Genomic DNA, 16,939 nt, shown 5'->3' on the forward strand with positions numbered 1-16,939 from the left:
GTCTTAGTTGCCAAGGTTGGAGACCCCTGTTCTAAGCCATCATTAATGCCAAATGGCCGTAAGTTGAGGACTGCCTATATACAGCTCAGGACTGCAAGGTTTGCCTTTACCCAAATTTGATACACTGAAGGTACCGTAAACAGATTTTAGCAGGACATCAGCAAGGGTCAGGAACTGGATGGCAATTACAATTTTAATCCACTGTGTATAGTTACGGCAGATGGTTTGAACCTCAGCTACATATATAGGTATTCCTCAACTCAAAAACAGTTCGTGTTTTTGAGTTTTAATCGGATGTATGAAACCTTTTGTCTTTTTTCCTTCTTCCTTCTTAAGGCACCCAGAGTTTTTTGGCAGTTGGGCAGCCTTTTAAATGTATTTAGCAAATGCACAGATCAGGGATCTCCAACCTTGGCCACTTTAAGCCTGGAGGACTTCAATTCCCAGAATTCCCCAGCCAGCAAAGCTGGGAGTTGAAATCTTAAAGCTGGCTAGGGAATTCTGGGAGTTGAAATCCTCCAGGCTTAAAGTGGCCAAGGTTGGAGACCCCTGGCATAGATGCATTCGCCTGGTGATCCGTTTTAATTAATTTCTTGCACGAGACCCTAGCCCAGGTTTGAGATAGGTACCTCAGTGCTCAGGATGTACAGTAAACCTGACTTGCGCCTCAGGATTGCAAGTAATCAACTTAGAATCATTCGTTTAGCGACCGTTCGAAGTTACGACGACATGGAACAAAGTGGTCCTTCTGAACCGTCCCGGCATTCTCGGACCAGAATCTGGACGCTTAGCCACCAGCGTGTATTTAAGAGTGTCGCGGCATCGGGTGTTCACGATTTGTGACCTACCTCGGCTGGCTTCCGAACAAGCCAAGTCGATGGAGGAGGTTGGATTTGCTTTAACAACCTTGCACGAGACACTGCAACCCATTCAGCCTGCAGAACTGGAGAGCTAGGTCCCTCCGAAGGCTGCAGAATCCCCACTTAATGGCAAGTGGGGGGATGGCCTTGGGAGGCAGGAGGAAGAGCCGCAGACTAGGCGGCAATCGGACAAGAGGCAACTGAATCCAGAGAAAGAAAAAGGGCATTGCCAATATCTCAGAAGGCACCCTCCCTAGTTTCTTGGGATGTAAACGTGAGGGGGGGGGGAAATGATGGACTTTCAAACTTGTAAGAATCTGTTAACGTAACCTTAACAATAAAGCAAACCTAGTACTCCTGGGTGTTAACTACCTTGCAAGATTGACAGAATTGCAATACCCGGTTCCCTTATGTCCTTCAAGGTCAAAGATGCTGGACCTCTGCACTATGGTGGTTAAGGTGCCAGCCCAGAAACCCGGAGAAGGTGAATTCTAGTCCCTCCTTAGGGATGAAAGCCAACGGAGCGATTTTGGGCCAATTGCCATGATTCTAGAAGTTCTAGTTCCACTTTAGACATGAATTCCAGCCAGGTGGTAGCAGCTGAGTTCTAGTCCCACCTTTAGGCATGAAGGCCGGCTGGGTGGCTTTGGGCCGAACACCAGGAAATGTTGAGTTCTAATCCCACTTTACCCATGAAATTCAGCGGGGTGATTCTGAGTCAATTACTAGGAAAACTCCTGAGTTCTAGTCCTGCCTTAGACGTGAAAGCCAGCTAGGTGGTTTTGGACCAATTATTAGGACACTGTGAGTTCTAATCCTGCCTTAGGTGTCGTGTCCCACTCCTCCTCTGACGGTCGGGTCTGGAAAGTCTGTATCAAGCGTGGCCACAAAGCCTCTGCAGCTTTGCCAAAGTCCTGTCAGAGTTCTCAGGGCAGGCAGGAGACCAGGATGTGACTTCAGCAATCCAAATTAGACTTTGCCTGACTCAAAGAATGCCAGAAAGCAGATCCTTTATATAGGCCATGGGGTGTGGCTCCATGACTCAGCACTTATCCAGGCCTGCCCCTCCCTTCCTTTTGCTGACGTCGCCTCTCCATTCTCCAGAAGCGTGGATCTGTCCACCCTCCAGCTGCCGGCAATTCCAGCTCGTGACTGGCTTCAGGCTCCTCATGTTCACATGCTGTGGGGGAGGGGTTTATTTGCTCTGTCTGTCCGGGCATGGTGCCAGGACTGGGGGCTGGAGGCATGCCAGGCCATTCGTCTTCATTATCAGTCTCTGGCTGAGATAGCAGGAGATGGGAGGGGCCTGGCTGCGGAGAGGGGGGCGGACGAGGCACAACACTTAGGCATGAAAGCTAGCTGGGTGATTTTGGGCCAATCACTAGGAGATCATGAGTTCTAGTCCCACTTTAGGCGTGAAAGTTGGCTGGTTGACTTTGGGCCAGTGACCAGGCGATTGTGAGTTCTAGTCCTTTCTTAGGCATGAAAGCCAGCTACGTGACTTTGGGCCAGTCACAGTCACTCAGCCCAACCCACCTCACAGGGTTGTGGTTGTGGAGAAAGGAGGAGGAAAGAACAGTTACCTATAAAGTAATAATTCGATTGGCCGAAGCTGAACATACAGGAAGTTGTCAACTTACAACCATTCACTTAGTGACTTAAGTTACAACAGCACTGGAAAAAAATCTGACTTATGACTGAGGAAGCCTCCTCATGTTCACAGGATCAAAATTCAAACGCTTGGCAACTGACTCGTATTTATGACGGTCCCCCGGGGTCACGTGATCCCCTTTTGCGACCTTCTGACCAGCAGAGTCAATGGGGAAGAGAGATTCACTTAACAACTGGGTTATTAAGTAAACAGCTGTGGTGACGCACTTAACAAGAGTGGCAAGAAAGGTTGTAAAACAGAACAAAACTCACTTAACCATCAGTTCTCAATCGGGAATAGAGATGGAAGGGACCTTGGAGGTCTTCTAGTCCAACCCCCTGGTTAAGCAGGAGACCCTATACCAGGGGTTGTGTTTGACCTGGGGTGTGTGGTGTGGTGTGGCTGGAGGGGGGGCTCGACATCACTCGTGGGGGGAACCTGTGGTGGCCAAGTGCTAGGGCAGGACTTCCCTGAGACACTCACTCTCATTATAATTTATTTCCTTCCTTCCTTCCTTCCTTCCTTCCTTCCTTCCTTCCTTCCTTCCTTCCTTCCTTCCTTCCTTCCTTCCTTCCTTCCTTCCTTTTCCCTTCCCTCTTCATTCTTTCTTCTTCCTTCTCCTCTTTCCCACTTTCCTTATTTTTCCTTCCTTCCATCTTCCCTTCATTTTCTTCGTCTTTCCTCTTTACATTTCTCCTTTTGTTTCGTTTTTAATTTGTTTTGCTAGCCCTCTGCCAGCGAAAACAGAGCTCGGGGGGAGGCAACACACACAGCACCCCCCCCCCCCGTGCCCCGTTTTCGCCCACAACGACCTCCTGCAGTCCTCTGCCAGTGAAAACAGAGCTCCATTTTCGCTGGCAGAGAATTGCAGGCGGCCGTCGCGGCCGAAAACGGGGACCGGCTGGGCTGCGTGCGGTCCCCCCGAGCTGTGTTTTCGCTGGCAAAGGCACTGCAGCCCGGTCCTTCGCTGTTTCCAGGGTGGTCCCGCGGACCAGCGCTAAGCATCCCGCGGACCGGATCTGGAGTTTGAGCCTTGAGTTTGACACTCCTGCCTGCCCTATACCCTTCCAAACAAGTGGCTGTCCAGTCTCACATAGCAACAAAAATAGTTACAAATAGTCAGGGGTGGGGCTGCTGGGGGTTCGCAGGGGTTCCGGGAGACCCTCTAGCTACAATTCTGTGCAGTTCAGAGAACCCCCAAATCCCAGTCTTGGCTGGTCCTGCCCACCCCTCCCCTCCCCTCCCAGGAGTCCCCACAAGGCCCGTTTTGGATGCAGGTAAGTGCAGGGCGCGTGTGGAGGCTCGGGGAGGGCAAAAAACAGGCCTACTGGAAGTTCGGGAAGGCCGGAAACGGGCCCGTTTTCAGCTTCCAGAGGGCCTCTGGAGCCTGGGTATGCCATTTTTGCTGTCCCGGAGGCTCGAGAATGGAGCCCAGGGAGGGCAAAAACACTCCCCCCGCTGTGGTGCAGGAGGCTGGCTAGGCCACGCCCACTGTGGCCACGCCCACCCAGCAACCAGGTGGAGAACCTCTTGCTAAAATTTTTGAAGCCCACCCCTGCAAATAGTCCTTAACTGAGGACTATCTGTATTCCCTTCAAGAAAGACGTCGCGCTTGGACGCCGCGCTTTTTTTTTAAAAATAAGGGTTTTGCTTTTAATCTGGCTTAATTTTTTTTTACACCCCTTGGGAATGGCAAAGGTGGGAAAAAAATCAAGGTTGTGAGGTGGCCTCTCCCACGCTTTCGGCAAGGTACGGCTTAGTCTTAAGCAGTATGGAATCACGCCACTGTTCGTAAACGAGCGTGTACGTTTCCGCTCTCCGGATGGTGAACCTGTACAATCGGTCGGACAAGAGGTTGTGGATTTCACACGTGTTCGAGGTGACCGGCATAATTCCACACTGGACTCGCTCTTGGGGAGTTCTGGGCTCCAACAGCCGAAACTGGAGTTCAAACTGGTCCAGCTGGGACTGCTGGCTTGTGACCAACCACTTGAGGCTGACCCAGTCTTCGTGGGCCGCGGATTCCCTCCGGTCAAACATCACGGGCATCTTAGTACTGAGGACTAGTCTGATGTGTGGGATTTTGGTGATCCCAACGTCGGAGACCAGCCGGTGTTTGATGTACAACCGTCCGGGGACCAGCATGGCCAAGAAGTAATCCATTTGTTCCGAAAGTTTGGAGAGCTTCTGCTTGACCGTGTCCCACCTGGAAAGGAAAGTCACCGTGTCGTAAGTCTCCAGAAGGTGGACCAGCTCCTCCCGACCTCTCTCTAATTCTTCTAGCAGGTCAGACAGGAGCAGCAGCTGAATTTTGGTCTGGATGGTGCCCACTTTTTTCATCCTTTGGAAGCGCCAAGGATCGATCAGTTGGAACATGGTGGTGGGAAGCATTAGGTGGTTCTGATCCCCTAGGGCCAGGTGCTTGGGCAGGATTTCGAGGTAGTAGGAGCACTTCTTGAGAAGCTCGATCCGTTTGTGGTGCCGTCGGAGGAGGTGCAGGCTCAGGTCCGCGTGTAGGAACTCCAGCACCATGTTCTTCCTCTCCAAGTAGATGCTCCAAGCTTCGTTCTCACGCTCTTCGTCGTGGTACGCCATGGTTGGGAGGCTGGCTCCTAACTTGTTCAAGTAGAGGTCAATCGTTCCAATGTTCATCCTACCTGGGCTGGAAGAAGCAATGACAAAGGGGAAAACAAAGTTCAAGGTCATCATTCATGCATCTATATTTATATAGCATACGGCATCAGGGGTGAAATCTAAAAATTTTCCCTACTGGTTCTGTGGGCGTGGCTTAATTGGTGGGCGTGGCTTGATGGTCAGGTGACTGAATGGGCATGGCCAATAATAATAAATAATAAAAATAATAAAGTATACAAAACTTGGGAGCACACCGGTCTACCTTCTTTAAAAATAGAGGCACCGGTCTACTAATTGCCTTTTTTGGGAGGCACCGGTCTACCTTCTTTAAAAATAGAGGCACCGGTCTACTAATTGCCTTTTTTTTGGAGGCACCAGTCTACCTTCTTTAAAAATAGAGGCACCGGTCTACTAATTGCCTTTTTTTGGGAGGCACTGGTTTACCTTCTTTAAAAATAGGGGCATCGGTCTACTAATTGCCTGTTTTTGGGAGGCACCGGTCTACCTTCTTTAAAAATAGAGGCACCGGTCTACTAATTGCCTTTTTTTTGGAGGCACCAGTCTACCTTCTTTAAAAATAGAGGCACCGGTCTACTAATTGCCTTTTTTTGGGAGGCACTGGTTTACCTTCTTTAAAAATAGGGGCATCGGTCTACTAATTGCCTGTTTTTGGGAGGCACCGGTCTACCTTCTTTAAAAATAGAGGCACTAGTTTACTAATTTCCTTTTTTTGGGAGGCACCGGTCTACCTTCTTTAAAAATAGAGGCACTGGTCTACTAGCTGCCTACAGAGCTGATCAGCTGTAGTGCGGCCCTTTGAAGTGCCGTGGCAGTCATTTAAGGCCGTTTGCAGGTTCCGACAGCTTCAGGGACAGAGAAGAGGAACAGCGAGGTGTAGGCGGGGGGGGGCAGGGATTTTTGCTACAGGTTCTCTGAACTACCCGACACCATCACTACCAGATCGCGCGATCCGGTCCGAATCGGGAGCATTTCACCCCTATATGGCATCTACAGCAGGGATGGTATTCACATACCATTGCTACCCATTCACAAATGTGACTGCGCGCACATGCACAGAACATCAGAAACGGGACATAATGACGTCTGGGAAGGTGGGTGGAGCTTCCTGCAGCCACCGCTACTAGTTTGCCCGAACCGGATACAACCGGGTGAATACTACCACTGATCTACAGTGGTCGTGCAATCACCGGTATACAGATGCAACCACACAGCCAACCAACCCGCTCCCAGCAACACTCCCACACCTCCCCACCAGTAGTTATAGAGAGACGGCAGCTCTGACCACGCTTTGCTCGCACAAGCACGAAGCCGAAAGCACCAGCCTGAAGATGACGAGTAAGACCTCGTCGAAACGTCGCCAAGATTCTCTCAACCTGACACAGGAAAAGATCCAAATATGCCAAGGCCTACAGATACAGATAATCCTCAATTTACAGCAATTCGCTTAGTGACCGGTCAAAGTTACGACATCTCTGAAAAAAGTGACTTATGACCGTTTTTTTACAGTGATTGTTCCCCATGATCAAACTTCAGTGGCTTGGCAACTGGTTCATACTTATGACTGTTGCTGCGTCCCAAGGTCATGTGATCCCATTTTGCAACCTTCTGACAAGCAAAGACAAGGGAGAAGCCAGATTCACTTAACAACCAGGTTTTGTTTTTGTTAGTTGCGAAGTTGTGTCCGACCCATCGCGACCCCATGGACAACGTTCCTCCAGGCCTTCCTATCCTCTACCATCCTCTGGAGTCCATTTAAGCTCACGCCGACTACTTCAGTGACTCCATCCAGCCACCTCGTTCTCTGTCGTCCCTTTCTTCTTCTGCCCTCAATCTTTCCCAGCATTAGGCTCTTCTCCAGGTTACTAATCCAATTGTCAACTTGCGAAGCTTCCCTAACCCGCTCCTGAGTTGCCATAGGCTGGGTGTGTGTGTGGGGGAATCGGGAACCGAGCCTTGAAGCTGCATCGAGCAATTTACACCTCAGTCAAAACAACGCACATCCTAGCCGGCCAAAGTCAAGGCCATCTCCATAGAAACCAGTAACAGACGGAGGGAGTGACTTCCACGACCAGGGAAATTACTTTGTTGGGGGAATGTGACTCATCAGACACACCTGCGGGCGGGGTGGGGGGGAGAAGGAAACAGAGTCAGGGGCAAGGCGCTGAGTGGGGTCAGAGCTGACTTCACGAGGTCCGTGACAACATGGCATCGGTTGGAATCCTGACACCAATACTAATCCAAGAGACAACTGGACTTTCTGGTTTTTCTTTGAAGACGTTTCACTTCTCATCCAAAAAGCGTCTTCAGCTCACTCTCTCTCTTTCTCTCATCATCCATCCATCCATCTATCTATCTATCTATCTATCTATCTATCTATCTATCTATCTATCTATCTATCTATCTATCTATCTATCTATCTCTCTATCTATCTATCTATCTATCTATCTCCATCTCTCTTTCTCTCTCTCTAATCATATCTATCTAATCATATCTATCTATTTAATCATATCTATCTAATATCTATCTATCTATCTATCTATCTATCTATCTATCTATCTATCTCCATCTCTCTCTCTCTCTCTAATCATATCTATCTAATCATATCTATCTATTTAATCATATCTATCTATCTATCTATCTATCTATCTATCTATCTATCTATCTATCTATCTAATCTTTCTTTCTTTCTTTCTTTCCTTCCTTCCTTCTTTCTTTCTCTTTCTTTCTTTCTTTCCTTCCTTCCTTCTTTCTTTCTCTTTCTTTCTTTCTTTCCTTCCTTCCTTCTTTCTTTTTCTTTCTTTCTTTCTTTCTTTCTTTCTTTCTTTCTTTCTTTCTTTCTTTCTTTCTTTCTTTCTCCCCCCCACCCATCGCACTTGTACGCCTCTGAGTTGTTTAGAAATAAAGCAGCAAAATCATATAAAAGTTAACAAAGTTAAAAACCCGATTAAAAGAAAGTTCAAGAAAGCAGCTGCAGATTTAAATGGCAGAGGAAGCAACTCTGAGGATTGCTTCAAACATTTGATAAGCATTATTAAGGATGCGATCCAGAGCCCCGTGAAACCCAGAGGAATTTAATTAAAAATAAACAATTTAATAAACACGCATGGTGGACGCTGTAATATTAGAGTCCAATACATACAAGTATTAAATTCTACATTTCTTAAGTGTATTTTTATTCGGGCTACTGTTATTGTTTAGCTACATTTTAATAGTTTCATATTTCTGCTTGCCAAGAAATGAGCAGAATTTTAGAATTAAAGCTAATAAGAAATTTGTTTGCATAAAAGAAATTGTTTGATCTTTTTTTTTCTGACATAGCATACACACAACAGATTTTTTTTTTAAATTTGCATTTATATCCCGCCCTTCTCCGAAGACTCACGGCGGCTTACACTATGTCAGGCAATAGTCTTCATCCATTTGTATACTATATACAAAGTCAACTTTATTGCCCCCCAACAATCTGGGTCCTCATTTTACCTACCTTATAAAGGATGGAAGGCTGAGTCAACCTTGGGCCTGGTGGGACTTGAACCTGCAATATTGCAGGCAGTTGCTGTTAATAACAGGCTGCATTAGCCTGTTGAGCCACCAGAGGCCCTTCAATTTTAATTTCAAATTTAATCCACATTTTCTGGAATCACCCAATACACTGACCTATAAACTAAACAGCCAGATTTGAACAAAATGCTAAACCACACACACAAAGGTAAGAGTTAACATTAACCAAGGTTAACTGCAACATTAGTTTTTTTTAAAATTTTGCATGGCTGACTGGGGAATTCTGGGAGTTGCAGTTCACATATTTTCAAGTTGCCAGGCTGGAGAAACACTGATATTTTATCAAACATTTTATTTATTGATCTGTATCACACCTTTATTACTCTTACAAATAATTCATAGGCTCAGTACTCTTCAACATCTTCATCCATGACTTGGACCAGGGGATAGATGGGGAACTCATCAAATTTGCAGATGACACCAAACATTGAACATAGGGCACTATTTAACAAAATGAAATTCAACAGTGAAAAAAGTAAGGTTCTACATTTAGGCAAGAAAAACAAAATGCACAGGTACTGGATACTACTATTGCTCAATAGTAGTAACTGTGAGAGGGATCTTGGAGTCCTAATGGACAACCGCTTAAATATGAGCCAGCAGTATGCAGCAGCTGCCAAAAAAGCCAATACAGTTCTAGGCTGCATAAACAGAGGGATAGAATCAAGATCACGTGAAGTGTTAATACCACTTTATAAAGCCTTGGTAAGGTCACACTTGAAATATTGCATCCAGTTTTGGTCGCCACAATGTAAAAAAGATGTTGAGACTCTAGAAAGAGTGCAGAGAAGAGCAACAAAGGGACTGGAGGCTAGAACATATGAAGAACGGTTGCAGGAACTGCGTATGTCTAATTTAATGAAAAGAAGGACTAGGGGAGACATGATAGCAGTCTTCCAATATTTAAGGGGTTGCCCCAAAGAAGAGGGAGTCAAACTATTCTCCAAAGCACCTGAGGGTAGAACAAGAAGCAATGGGTGGAAACTAATCAAGGAGAGAAGCAACTTAGAACTAAGGAGAAATTTCCTAATCAGTGGAGTGGTTGCCTGCAGAAGTTGTGAATGCTCCAACACTGGAAATTTTTAAGAAAATGTTGGATAACCGTTTGTCTGAAGTGGTGTAGGGTTTCCCGCCTAAGCAGGGGGTTGAACTCGAAGACCTCCAAGGTCCCTTCCAACTCTTATTATTCTAAATTTTCTAACTCAAGCAATGATGGTGTAAAGTTACATGGCAAGAAGGACAAAGGAACCCAATACAATGCATGAAAACTCCTGAAGTGATACTACAATCCAGGATAAAGACTTCAAGAAAGGAGGTTACTGCAGGGATGACAAAACAACACACCTGGGGTGTGAAATACCCACAAAAAGCTACAGGGCCAGGTTTATACAGTGGAAAAAACTTCACTGGGATTGAACTCTGGTTCTAGCCAAACTTCAGGTGGAAGGCCAGGAAAACACAGCTCAACAAAGAATGATGTGGAAGCTGGTTTCCTAGGGCACATAACCTACTAAGTCCTAAATGGGAGTTAACAAACCACAAGGACTTGAGTGTAACGCACCTTAGCACATAAAGTGGTTTGCTTCGTTTTGGGATCTAGTGCAGGGTTTGCCAAGCTTGGTGACTTATTTTATTTATTTATTTTATTTGTCACAACATTATTGTTCTGTCCCCCTCGTCTCAGTCTGAGCGATGACTTAATTAGCCGGCAACTATCAGCTTTTGGCAGCAAACTAGCGAGCGTCTGCCAAATGTCTCTGTTATCTCGCTTGATGCCGATGAGTTAACCGGGAACAAACAGTACTTCAGCTCTAGTTAAGCAGTTGATTTGCTTGCCACGAAGAGGTATAGCAGCTCTTTTATATCCTGTGGGGTGTGGCTCCATGACTCAGCACTTCCTAGGCCTGCCCCACCCCTGCTTCTGTTGTTCCTGCCTCTCCTGCCTACGAAACCTAGGGTCCAGCCAGGCCTGATTGCCATCAGCCGAGTCTGGAGGCGTGGCCTGGGGGGGGGAGAGTCAGGGGACGGAGGCCTCGTTATCTCCTCCACCTGGCCTGCCTCTGGCTCCTGGAGCTGAGCCAGGGAAACCGGTGCTCCCGAGGTAAGTCCTGATGGCCCTTCCCCCTCACTTTCCGTGTCACTTTCTGGCAGGGTCCCCGGCTCGGGGGGCGCAGACACAACAATTATATATAAGCATATATATAATTAAGTATGTAATAACTATATGAAATTGGATACAATCAAAAGGAACATTAGGACGTTGGTGCTCTTATGCACGTCCCTTACAGACCTCTTAGGAATGGGGTGAGGTCAATAGTAGATAGTTTTTGGTTGAAGCTCTGGGGATTTTGGGAAGAGGCCACAGAGTCAGGTAGTGCATTCCAGGCATTAACAACTCTGTTACTGAAGTCATATTTTCTGCAATCAAGATTGGAGCGGTTCACATTAAGCTTAAATCTATTGTATGCTCGTGTATTGTTGCGATTGAAGCTGAAGTAGTCTTCGACAGGAAGGACGTTGCAACAGATGATTCTATGAGTTAAGCTCAGGTCATGTCGAAGGCGGCGGAGTTCTAAATTTTCTAAACCCAGGATTTAAAAAGGACTTAAAAAACATGAACCTCAACTCCCAGAATTCTCCAACCAGTCTGGTACTGAAATTTGCAAGAAAGTCTATTTTTTTTGGCGACGATATGCCTATCTCTACAGCAGGGGTCTCCAAACTTGGCAACTTTTAAGACCTGTGGACTTCCACTCCTAGAATTCCTCAGCAGGCAAAGCCGACAGTTCAAAGTTAGAGCAAAAGCTGGCTGAGGAATTCTAGGAGTGAAAGTCCACAAGTCTTAAAAGTTGCCAAGTTTGGAGAGCCCTGCTCTAGAGCTTAAACCAGAGGTGGGTTTCAGCAGGTTCCATCCAGTTCCGGAGAACCGGTAGCAGAAATTTTGAGTAGTTTGGAGAACTGGTAGTAAAAATTCTGACAGGCGACACCCTCGTCTATTCTCTGTCTCCCAAGACATGATAGCAGTGTTCCAATATCTCAGGGGCTGCCCCAAAGAAGAGGGAGTCAAACTATTCTCCAAAGCACCTGAGGGCAGGACAAGAAGCAATGGGTAGAAACTGATCAAGGAGAGAAGCAACTTAGAACTAAGGAGAAATTTCCTGACAGTTAGAACAATTAATAAGTGGAACGACTTGCCTGCAGAAGTTGTGAATGCCCCAACACTGGAAATTTTTAAGAAGATGTTGGATAACCATCTGTCTGAGATGGTGTAGGGTTTCCTGCCTGGGCAGGGGGTTGGACTAGAAGGCCTCCAAGGTCCCTTCCAACTCTGTTGTTATTATATTATTATTAAGTCCCAGCTAATCAGGAGGAAATGGGAATTTTGGAGGATCCTTCCCCTGGAGTGGAGAGGGAATGGAGATTTTACAGTATCCTTCCCCTGCCACACCCACCAAGTCACACCCACAGAACCAGTAGTATACATTTTTTTGAAACCCACCACTGGCTTAGACCAGTATTTTTCAACCTTGGTGACTTTAAACCATGTGGACTTCCAACTCCCAGAATTTTGGGAATTGAAGTCCATGCTCTTCAGATATGGCCAAGATTGGGGTGAACTCAGTAGTGAAATCCAATTTTTTTTTTACTACCAGTTCTGTGGGCATGGCTTGGTGGGTGTGGTGTAGCTTGGTGGGCGTGGCAGGGGAAGGATACTGCAAAATCCCCATTCCCACCCTATTCCTAGGGGAAGGATATTGCAAAATCCCCATTCCTACCCCACTCTGGGGCCAGCCAGAGGTGGTATTTGCCGATTCTCCAAACTACTCAACATTTCCGCTACCGATTCTCCCGAACCTGTCAGAACCTGCTGGATTTCACCCCTGAGCCAAACCCAGAGAGCACCAAGGACCCCACAGCTCTCCTCCCCCCTCCTCTTCCTCTCCTCAAATCCCACTCCCTTCTAGCGCTGATCATGTTCCCTGGTTGGGTCACGAAACGTCTGCAAGAAAGCAACCAAACCCAGAGACCATCAATGACCCCACAGTTCAACCCCGAGCTACAAATACTCTCCTTTATGGGTTTTCTAGATCTGGTTCCATTTGACACGCATCCTCGTCAAGTTTTGACCAAAAGTCTCCCAAACTTTTGACAACTTGAGAGTTAAACTGACCCAGCCTCGGATAAAGATCGATATGGGCGGAAAGAAGAAGTTCTTTTGCAAATCCAGGATCGATGGCTCCTGGCTCTCTATCAACGGGCGGAAAATGAAACATCTACAACAGGGGTCTCCAACCTTGGCAACTTTAAGCCTGGCGACTTCAACTCCCAGAATTCCCCAGCCAGCTTTGCTTTGAATTCTGGGAGTTGAAGTCCGCCAGGCTTAAAGTTGCCAAGGTTGGAGACCCCTGATCTACAAATCCTGTTTTAGAGATTGTAGTAGGTTAGTGTGCTGTGCCCAAGACAGACAGGCAGATACTGTCTAACAATGGGAGGAAGCAACCCCACGGCAGGGGTGTCCCCATGAAAGGCTAGACCGGTTAGAACAAAGTCGGGGAACTGTGGGGTTCAGTCCGTGGAAGGAGGGAGGGAACTGGACCATCGGAGTCCGTAACTCAAAGGGTTACGGGCGGGTAGGACTCCGCCGCCTCCGACAGGACCTGTGTTTAACTCATAGAATCATCTATTGCAATGTCCTTCCTGTTGAAGACTACTTCAGCTTCAATCGCAACAATACAAGAGCACACAATAGATTTAAACTTAATATTAACCGCTCTAAACTTGATTGCAGAAAATATGACTTCTGTAACAGAGTTGTTAATGCTTGGAACACACTACCTGACTCTGTGGTCTCTTCTCAAAATCCCCAAAGTTTTAATCAAAAACTGTCTACTATTGACCTCACCCCATTCCTAAGAGAACTAAAAGGGGCGTGCATAAGTGCACAAACGTGCCTACCGTTCCTGTCCTACTGTTTCCTTCATTATATACAATTTATATAGTTATTACATGCTTATACTCTTATATATACTTATATGTTGTATAGATGCTTCATGCTTATCCTTATGTATACTGTTATGACAAATAAATAAATATATAAAAAAAATAGATTCAAGTGATGCGGAGCTGGAACAAACCCGGGCTCCATCTCACGTGTGAACCCGACTCCTCCCTGCGTTGGCGGGACAGACGACCCCAGAAACCCGGGGGAGCCCTCCCCCAAGCCCCAAAGATCCCGCGTTCCCCAATAGACCCCCCTCCCCGACCCAACTTGGGCTCCGCATCCCTCGTCTCGTGGGAATGCGGTCCTTAAACGCTTTTTCCTCCCCATCCCCACATCTGGCGGGACTCCCCGGGGGTGCAGTGGAGAGCCCCCCCCCACTCTACCCGTGGTCCCCACTCTCGCCTGCTCCTGGGGCGGCGGGGAAGCGCCGATCGGACCCTTCGCGGGGCTCACCTGTGGCTTAGCATGGTTGGTCCCGGGGCAGCCGCTCGCCCTCCGCGCCCCCTCTGCCAGCCGGGCCAGGGCCAGGGTCGGACCGGACCGGGCCGGACAGGACCGGTCGCCCTGGCAACTCATTGTGCCGCGGGGGGTGGTGGTGGTCCAGCAGTGTTCTGGAGCCCGCGGGCGCCGCCTTGGCAATGGGGAACGGAGGGAGCGCAAGGGAGGGAGCAGCGCTGCTTAGGAAAGTAATTTGGGGCAGGGGGCGGGCAGAGGGAGATTCAAGAGCCCCTTGAAGGGATTTGGGGAAGGGGGAACTAATGGGAAGCCGCCCCCTCCCTCTGCCTGGGGGTCTTGGAGAACTAAGCAGGGGAGACACCCTGGTACAGGATGACTCAATCGTGGCAAGGTTAAGATGTGGGGGGACTTAGACTCCCAGAATTCCCCAGCCAGCGAAGAAGAAAGAGGAGGAGGAGGAGGAAGGAGTTCCTAAACCTTTTTGCGGACGGATAGTAGGTACATTAAAATCAAGGCGGAAGGTTCAGCTGGCAGTCAGTTGCTTTGATTCCATAGAGCAGCAAGACACCAAGTGCCCTTTCTTTCTTTCTTTCTTTCTTTCTTTCTTTCTTTCTTTCTTTCTTTCTTTCTTTCTTTCTTTCTTTCTTTCTTTCTTCCTTCCTTCCTTCCTTCCTTCCTTTCTCTTCCTTCCTTCCTTCCATTCCTCTCTCTCTCATCTGCCTCTTCTTCCTTCCTTCTTTCCATTTCTCTCTCTCATCTTCTCCTTCCTTCCTTCCTTCCTTCCTTCCTTCCTTCATATTTATATTGATTTATATTGATATTGATATTGATTGTTTCCTGATTGCTTATTTGTATCCTATGATTATCATTAAGTGTTGTATCATTAAGTGTTAAATTTGTACCCTATGACCATCATTAAGTGTTGTAAGTGTTGTACCTGGATGAAGGTATCTTTTCTTTTATGTACACTGAGAGCATATGCACCAAGACAAATTCCTTGTGTGTCCAATCACACTTGGCCAATAAAAATTCTATTCTATTCTATTCTATTCCTTCCTTCCTTCTTTCCTTCCTCTCTTTCTTTTTTCCATTCCTCTCTCTCATTGTCCTCTTCTTCCTTCCTTCCTTCTTTCCATTTCTCTCTCCCTCTAATCTTCCTCTTCTTCCTCTTCTTCCTTCCTTCCTTCCTTCTTTCCATTCCGCTCTCTCTCTCATCTTCCTCTTCTTCCTTCCTTCCTTCTTTCCATTTCTCTCTCACATCTTCTCCTTCCTTCCTTTCTCTTCCTTCCTTCTTCCTTCCTTCTTCCTTCCTTCTTCCTTCCTCTCTTTCTTTCTCTCTCTCTCTCTCTCTTTCTTTCTTTTTCTTTCCTTCCTTCCTTCCTTCCTTCCTTCCTTCCTTCCTTCCTTCCTTCCTTCCTTCCTTCCTTCCTCTTCCTTCCTTCCTTCCTTTTTCTTTCTTTCAATGCACACATACTTTTTTTCACTAGAGGGCAGCAGAGTTCCTCTGTTTTCCCTTGAATCGGGAAAAAATGCTCCATTCTGGTGAGAAAAAGAAGCAAGGATTGGGTTTAAGAGTACAGGAAGTCCTCGACTTACGACCGCTATTGAGCCCAACATTTCTGTCGCTAAGCGAGACAGCTTTTAAGGGAGCTTTTGCCCCACTTTTCTTGCCACAGAGCTTCAGTGAATCACCCTCGTCGTTAGTCCCACGGTTGTTAAGTGAATCTGGCTTTCCCCTGGACTTAGCTTGTCAGAAGGACGCAAAAGTGGATCACACAGCACTCCAATCGTCATAAATATGAGTCAAGTTGCCGGGTGTCTGAATTTTGATCACGTGACCCCCTCGGGATGCTGCGACAACGGTCGCAAGCGTGAAAAACAGTTCAGAATAACAGCGTTGGAAGGGACCTTGCAGGTCATCTAGTCCAACCCCTGATCCCCAGTCATAAGTCGCTTTTTTTCAGTGCCGTTGTAACTTCGAGTGGTCCCTAAATGAACTGTCGTAAGTCGAGGACTACTGTATAGAATAGCTTCTGATTATGTATGTCTGATAACTCCCAGTAAAGGTGAAAAACGTCTCGGGTTATTGTACCTCCTAGTGATCGGTCTATATTTTTATGGATACTCCTGCTCTGTTTACAACCCTCTGCAAATTTAAACCACCTGTCAATCCAACTCGTGGGATAAAGATTCAGAAAGGTAGATGGGCAATATGACATCTCCGCTTGCTCTACACCACTTCTGACCGAGGGCAGTCCAGTCTCTTCTCGAAAGCCTCCAGTGATGAAGCTCCCACAACTTCCGAAGGCAACTCCTGTTCCATGGGTGGATCGTTCTCACTGTCAGAAAAATTCTCCTTATTTCCCGGTTGAATCTCTCCTTGATCACATCTGTGGTCTGTTGTGACATGTTCCATGAGTCAGAGCCATACGCTAAATAAATCAAATCAATAAACCATGATTCAACTAGACACAAGAACAGTTTTTTCCCGAAGGCCATCACTCTGCTAAACAAATAATTCCCTCAACACTGTCAAACTATTTACTAAATCTGCACTACTATTAATCTTCTCATCATTCCCATCACCAATCTCTTCCCACTTATGACTGTATGACTGTAAATTTGTTGCTGGCAATCCTTAGGATATATATTGATATATTGACCATCAATTGTGTTGTAAATGTTGTACCTTGATGAAAGTATCTTTTCTTTTATGTACAGTGAGAGCCTATGCACCAAGACAAATTCCTTGTG

General features: G+C 46.8%; 1 protein-coding gene across 1 annotated transcript; it reads right to left on the reverse strand.

Moving 5' to 3' along the window:
- Nucleotides 1–4,201: 4,201 nt before the first annotated feature.
- Nucleotides 4,202–16,425, reverse strand: FNDC11 (fibronectin type III domain containing 11). The gene is made up of 2 exons (XM_058174543.1): nt 16,349–16,425; nt 4,202–5,173 (listed from the first exon to the last, which is right to left on the reverse strand). The coding sequence occupies exons 1-2, from the start codon at nt 16,402–16,404 to the stop codon at nt 4,222–4,224; spliced, it is 1,008 nt and encodes a 335-aa protein (XP_058030526.1). The 5' UTR covers nt 16,405–16,425; the 3' UTR covers nt 4,202–4,221.
- Between the last annotated feature and the right edge of the window lie 514 nt (nt 16,426–16,939).

The sequence above is a fragment of the Ahaetulla prasina genome, chromosome 3, assembly GCF_028640845.1.
Source record: "Ahaetulla prasina isolate Xishuangbanna chromosome 3, ASM2864084v1, whole genome shotgun sequence".
In the NCBI taxonomy this organism is placed as follows: Eukaryota; Metazoa; Chordata; class Lepidosauria; order Squamata; family Colubridae; genus Ahaetulla; species Ahaetulla prasina.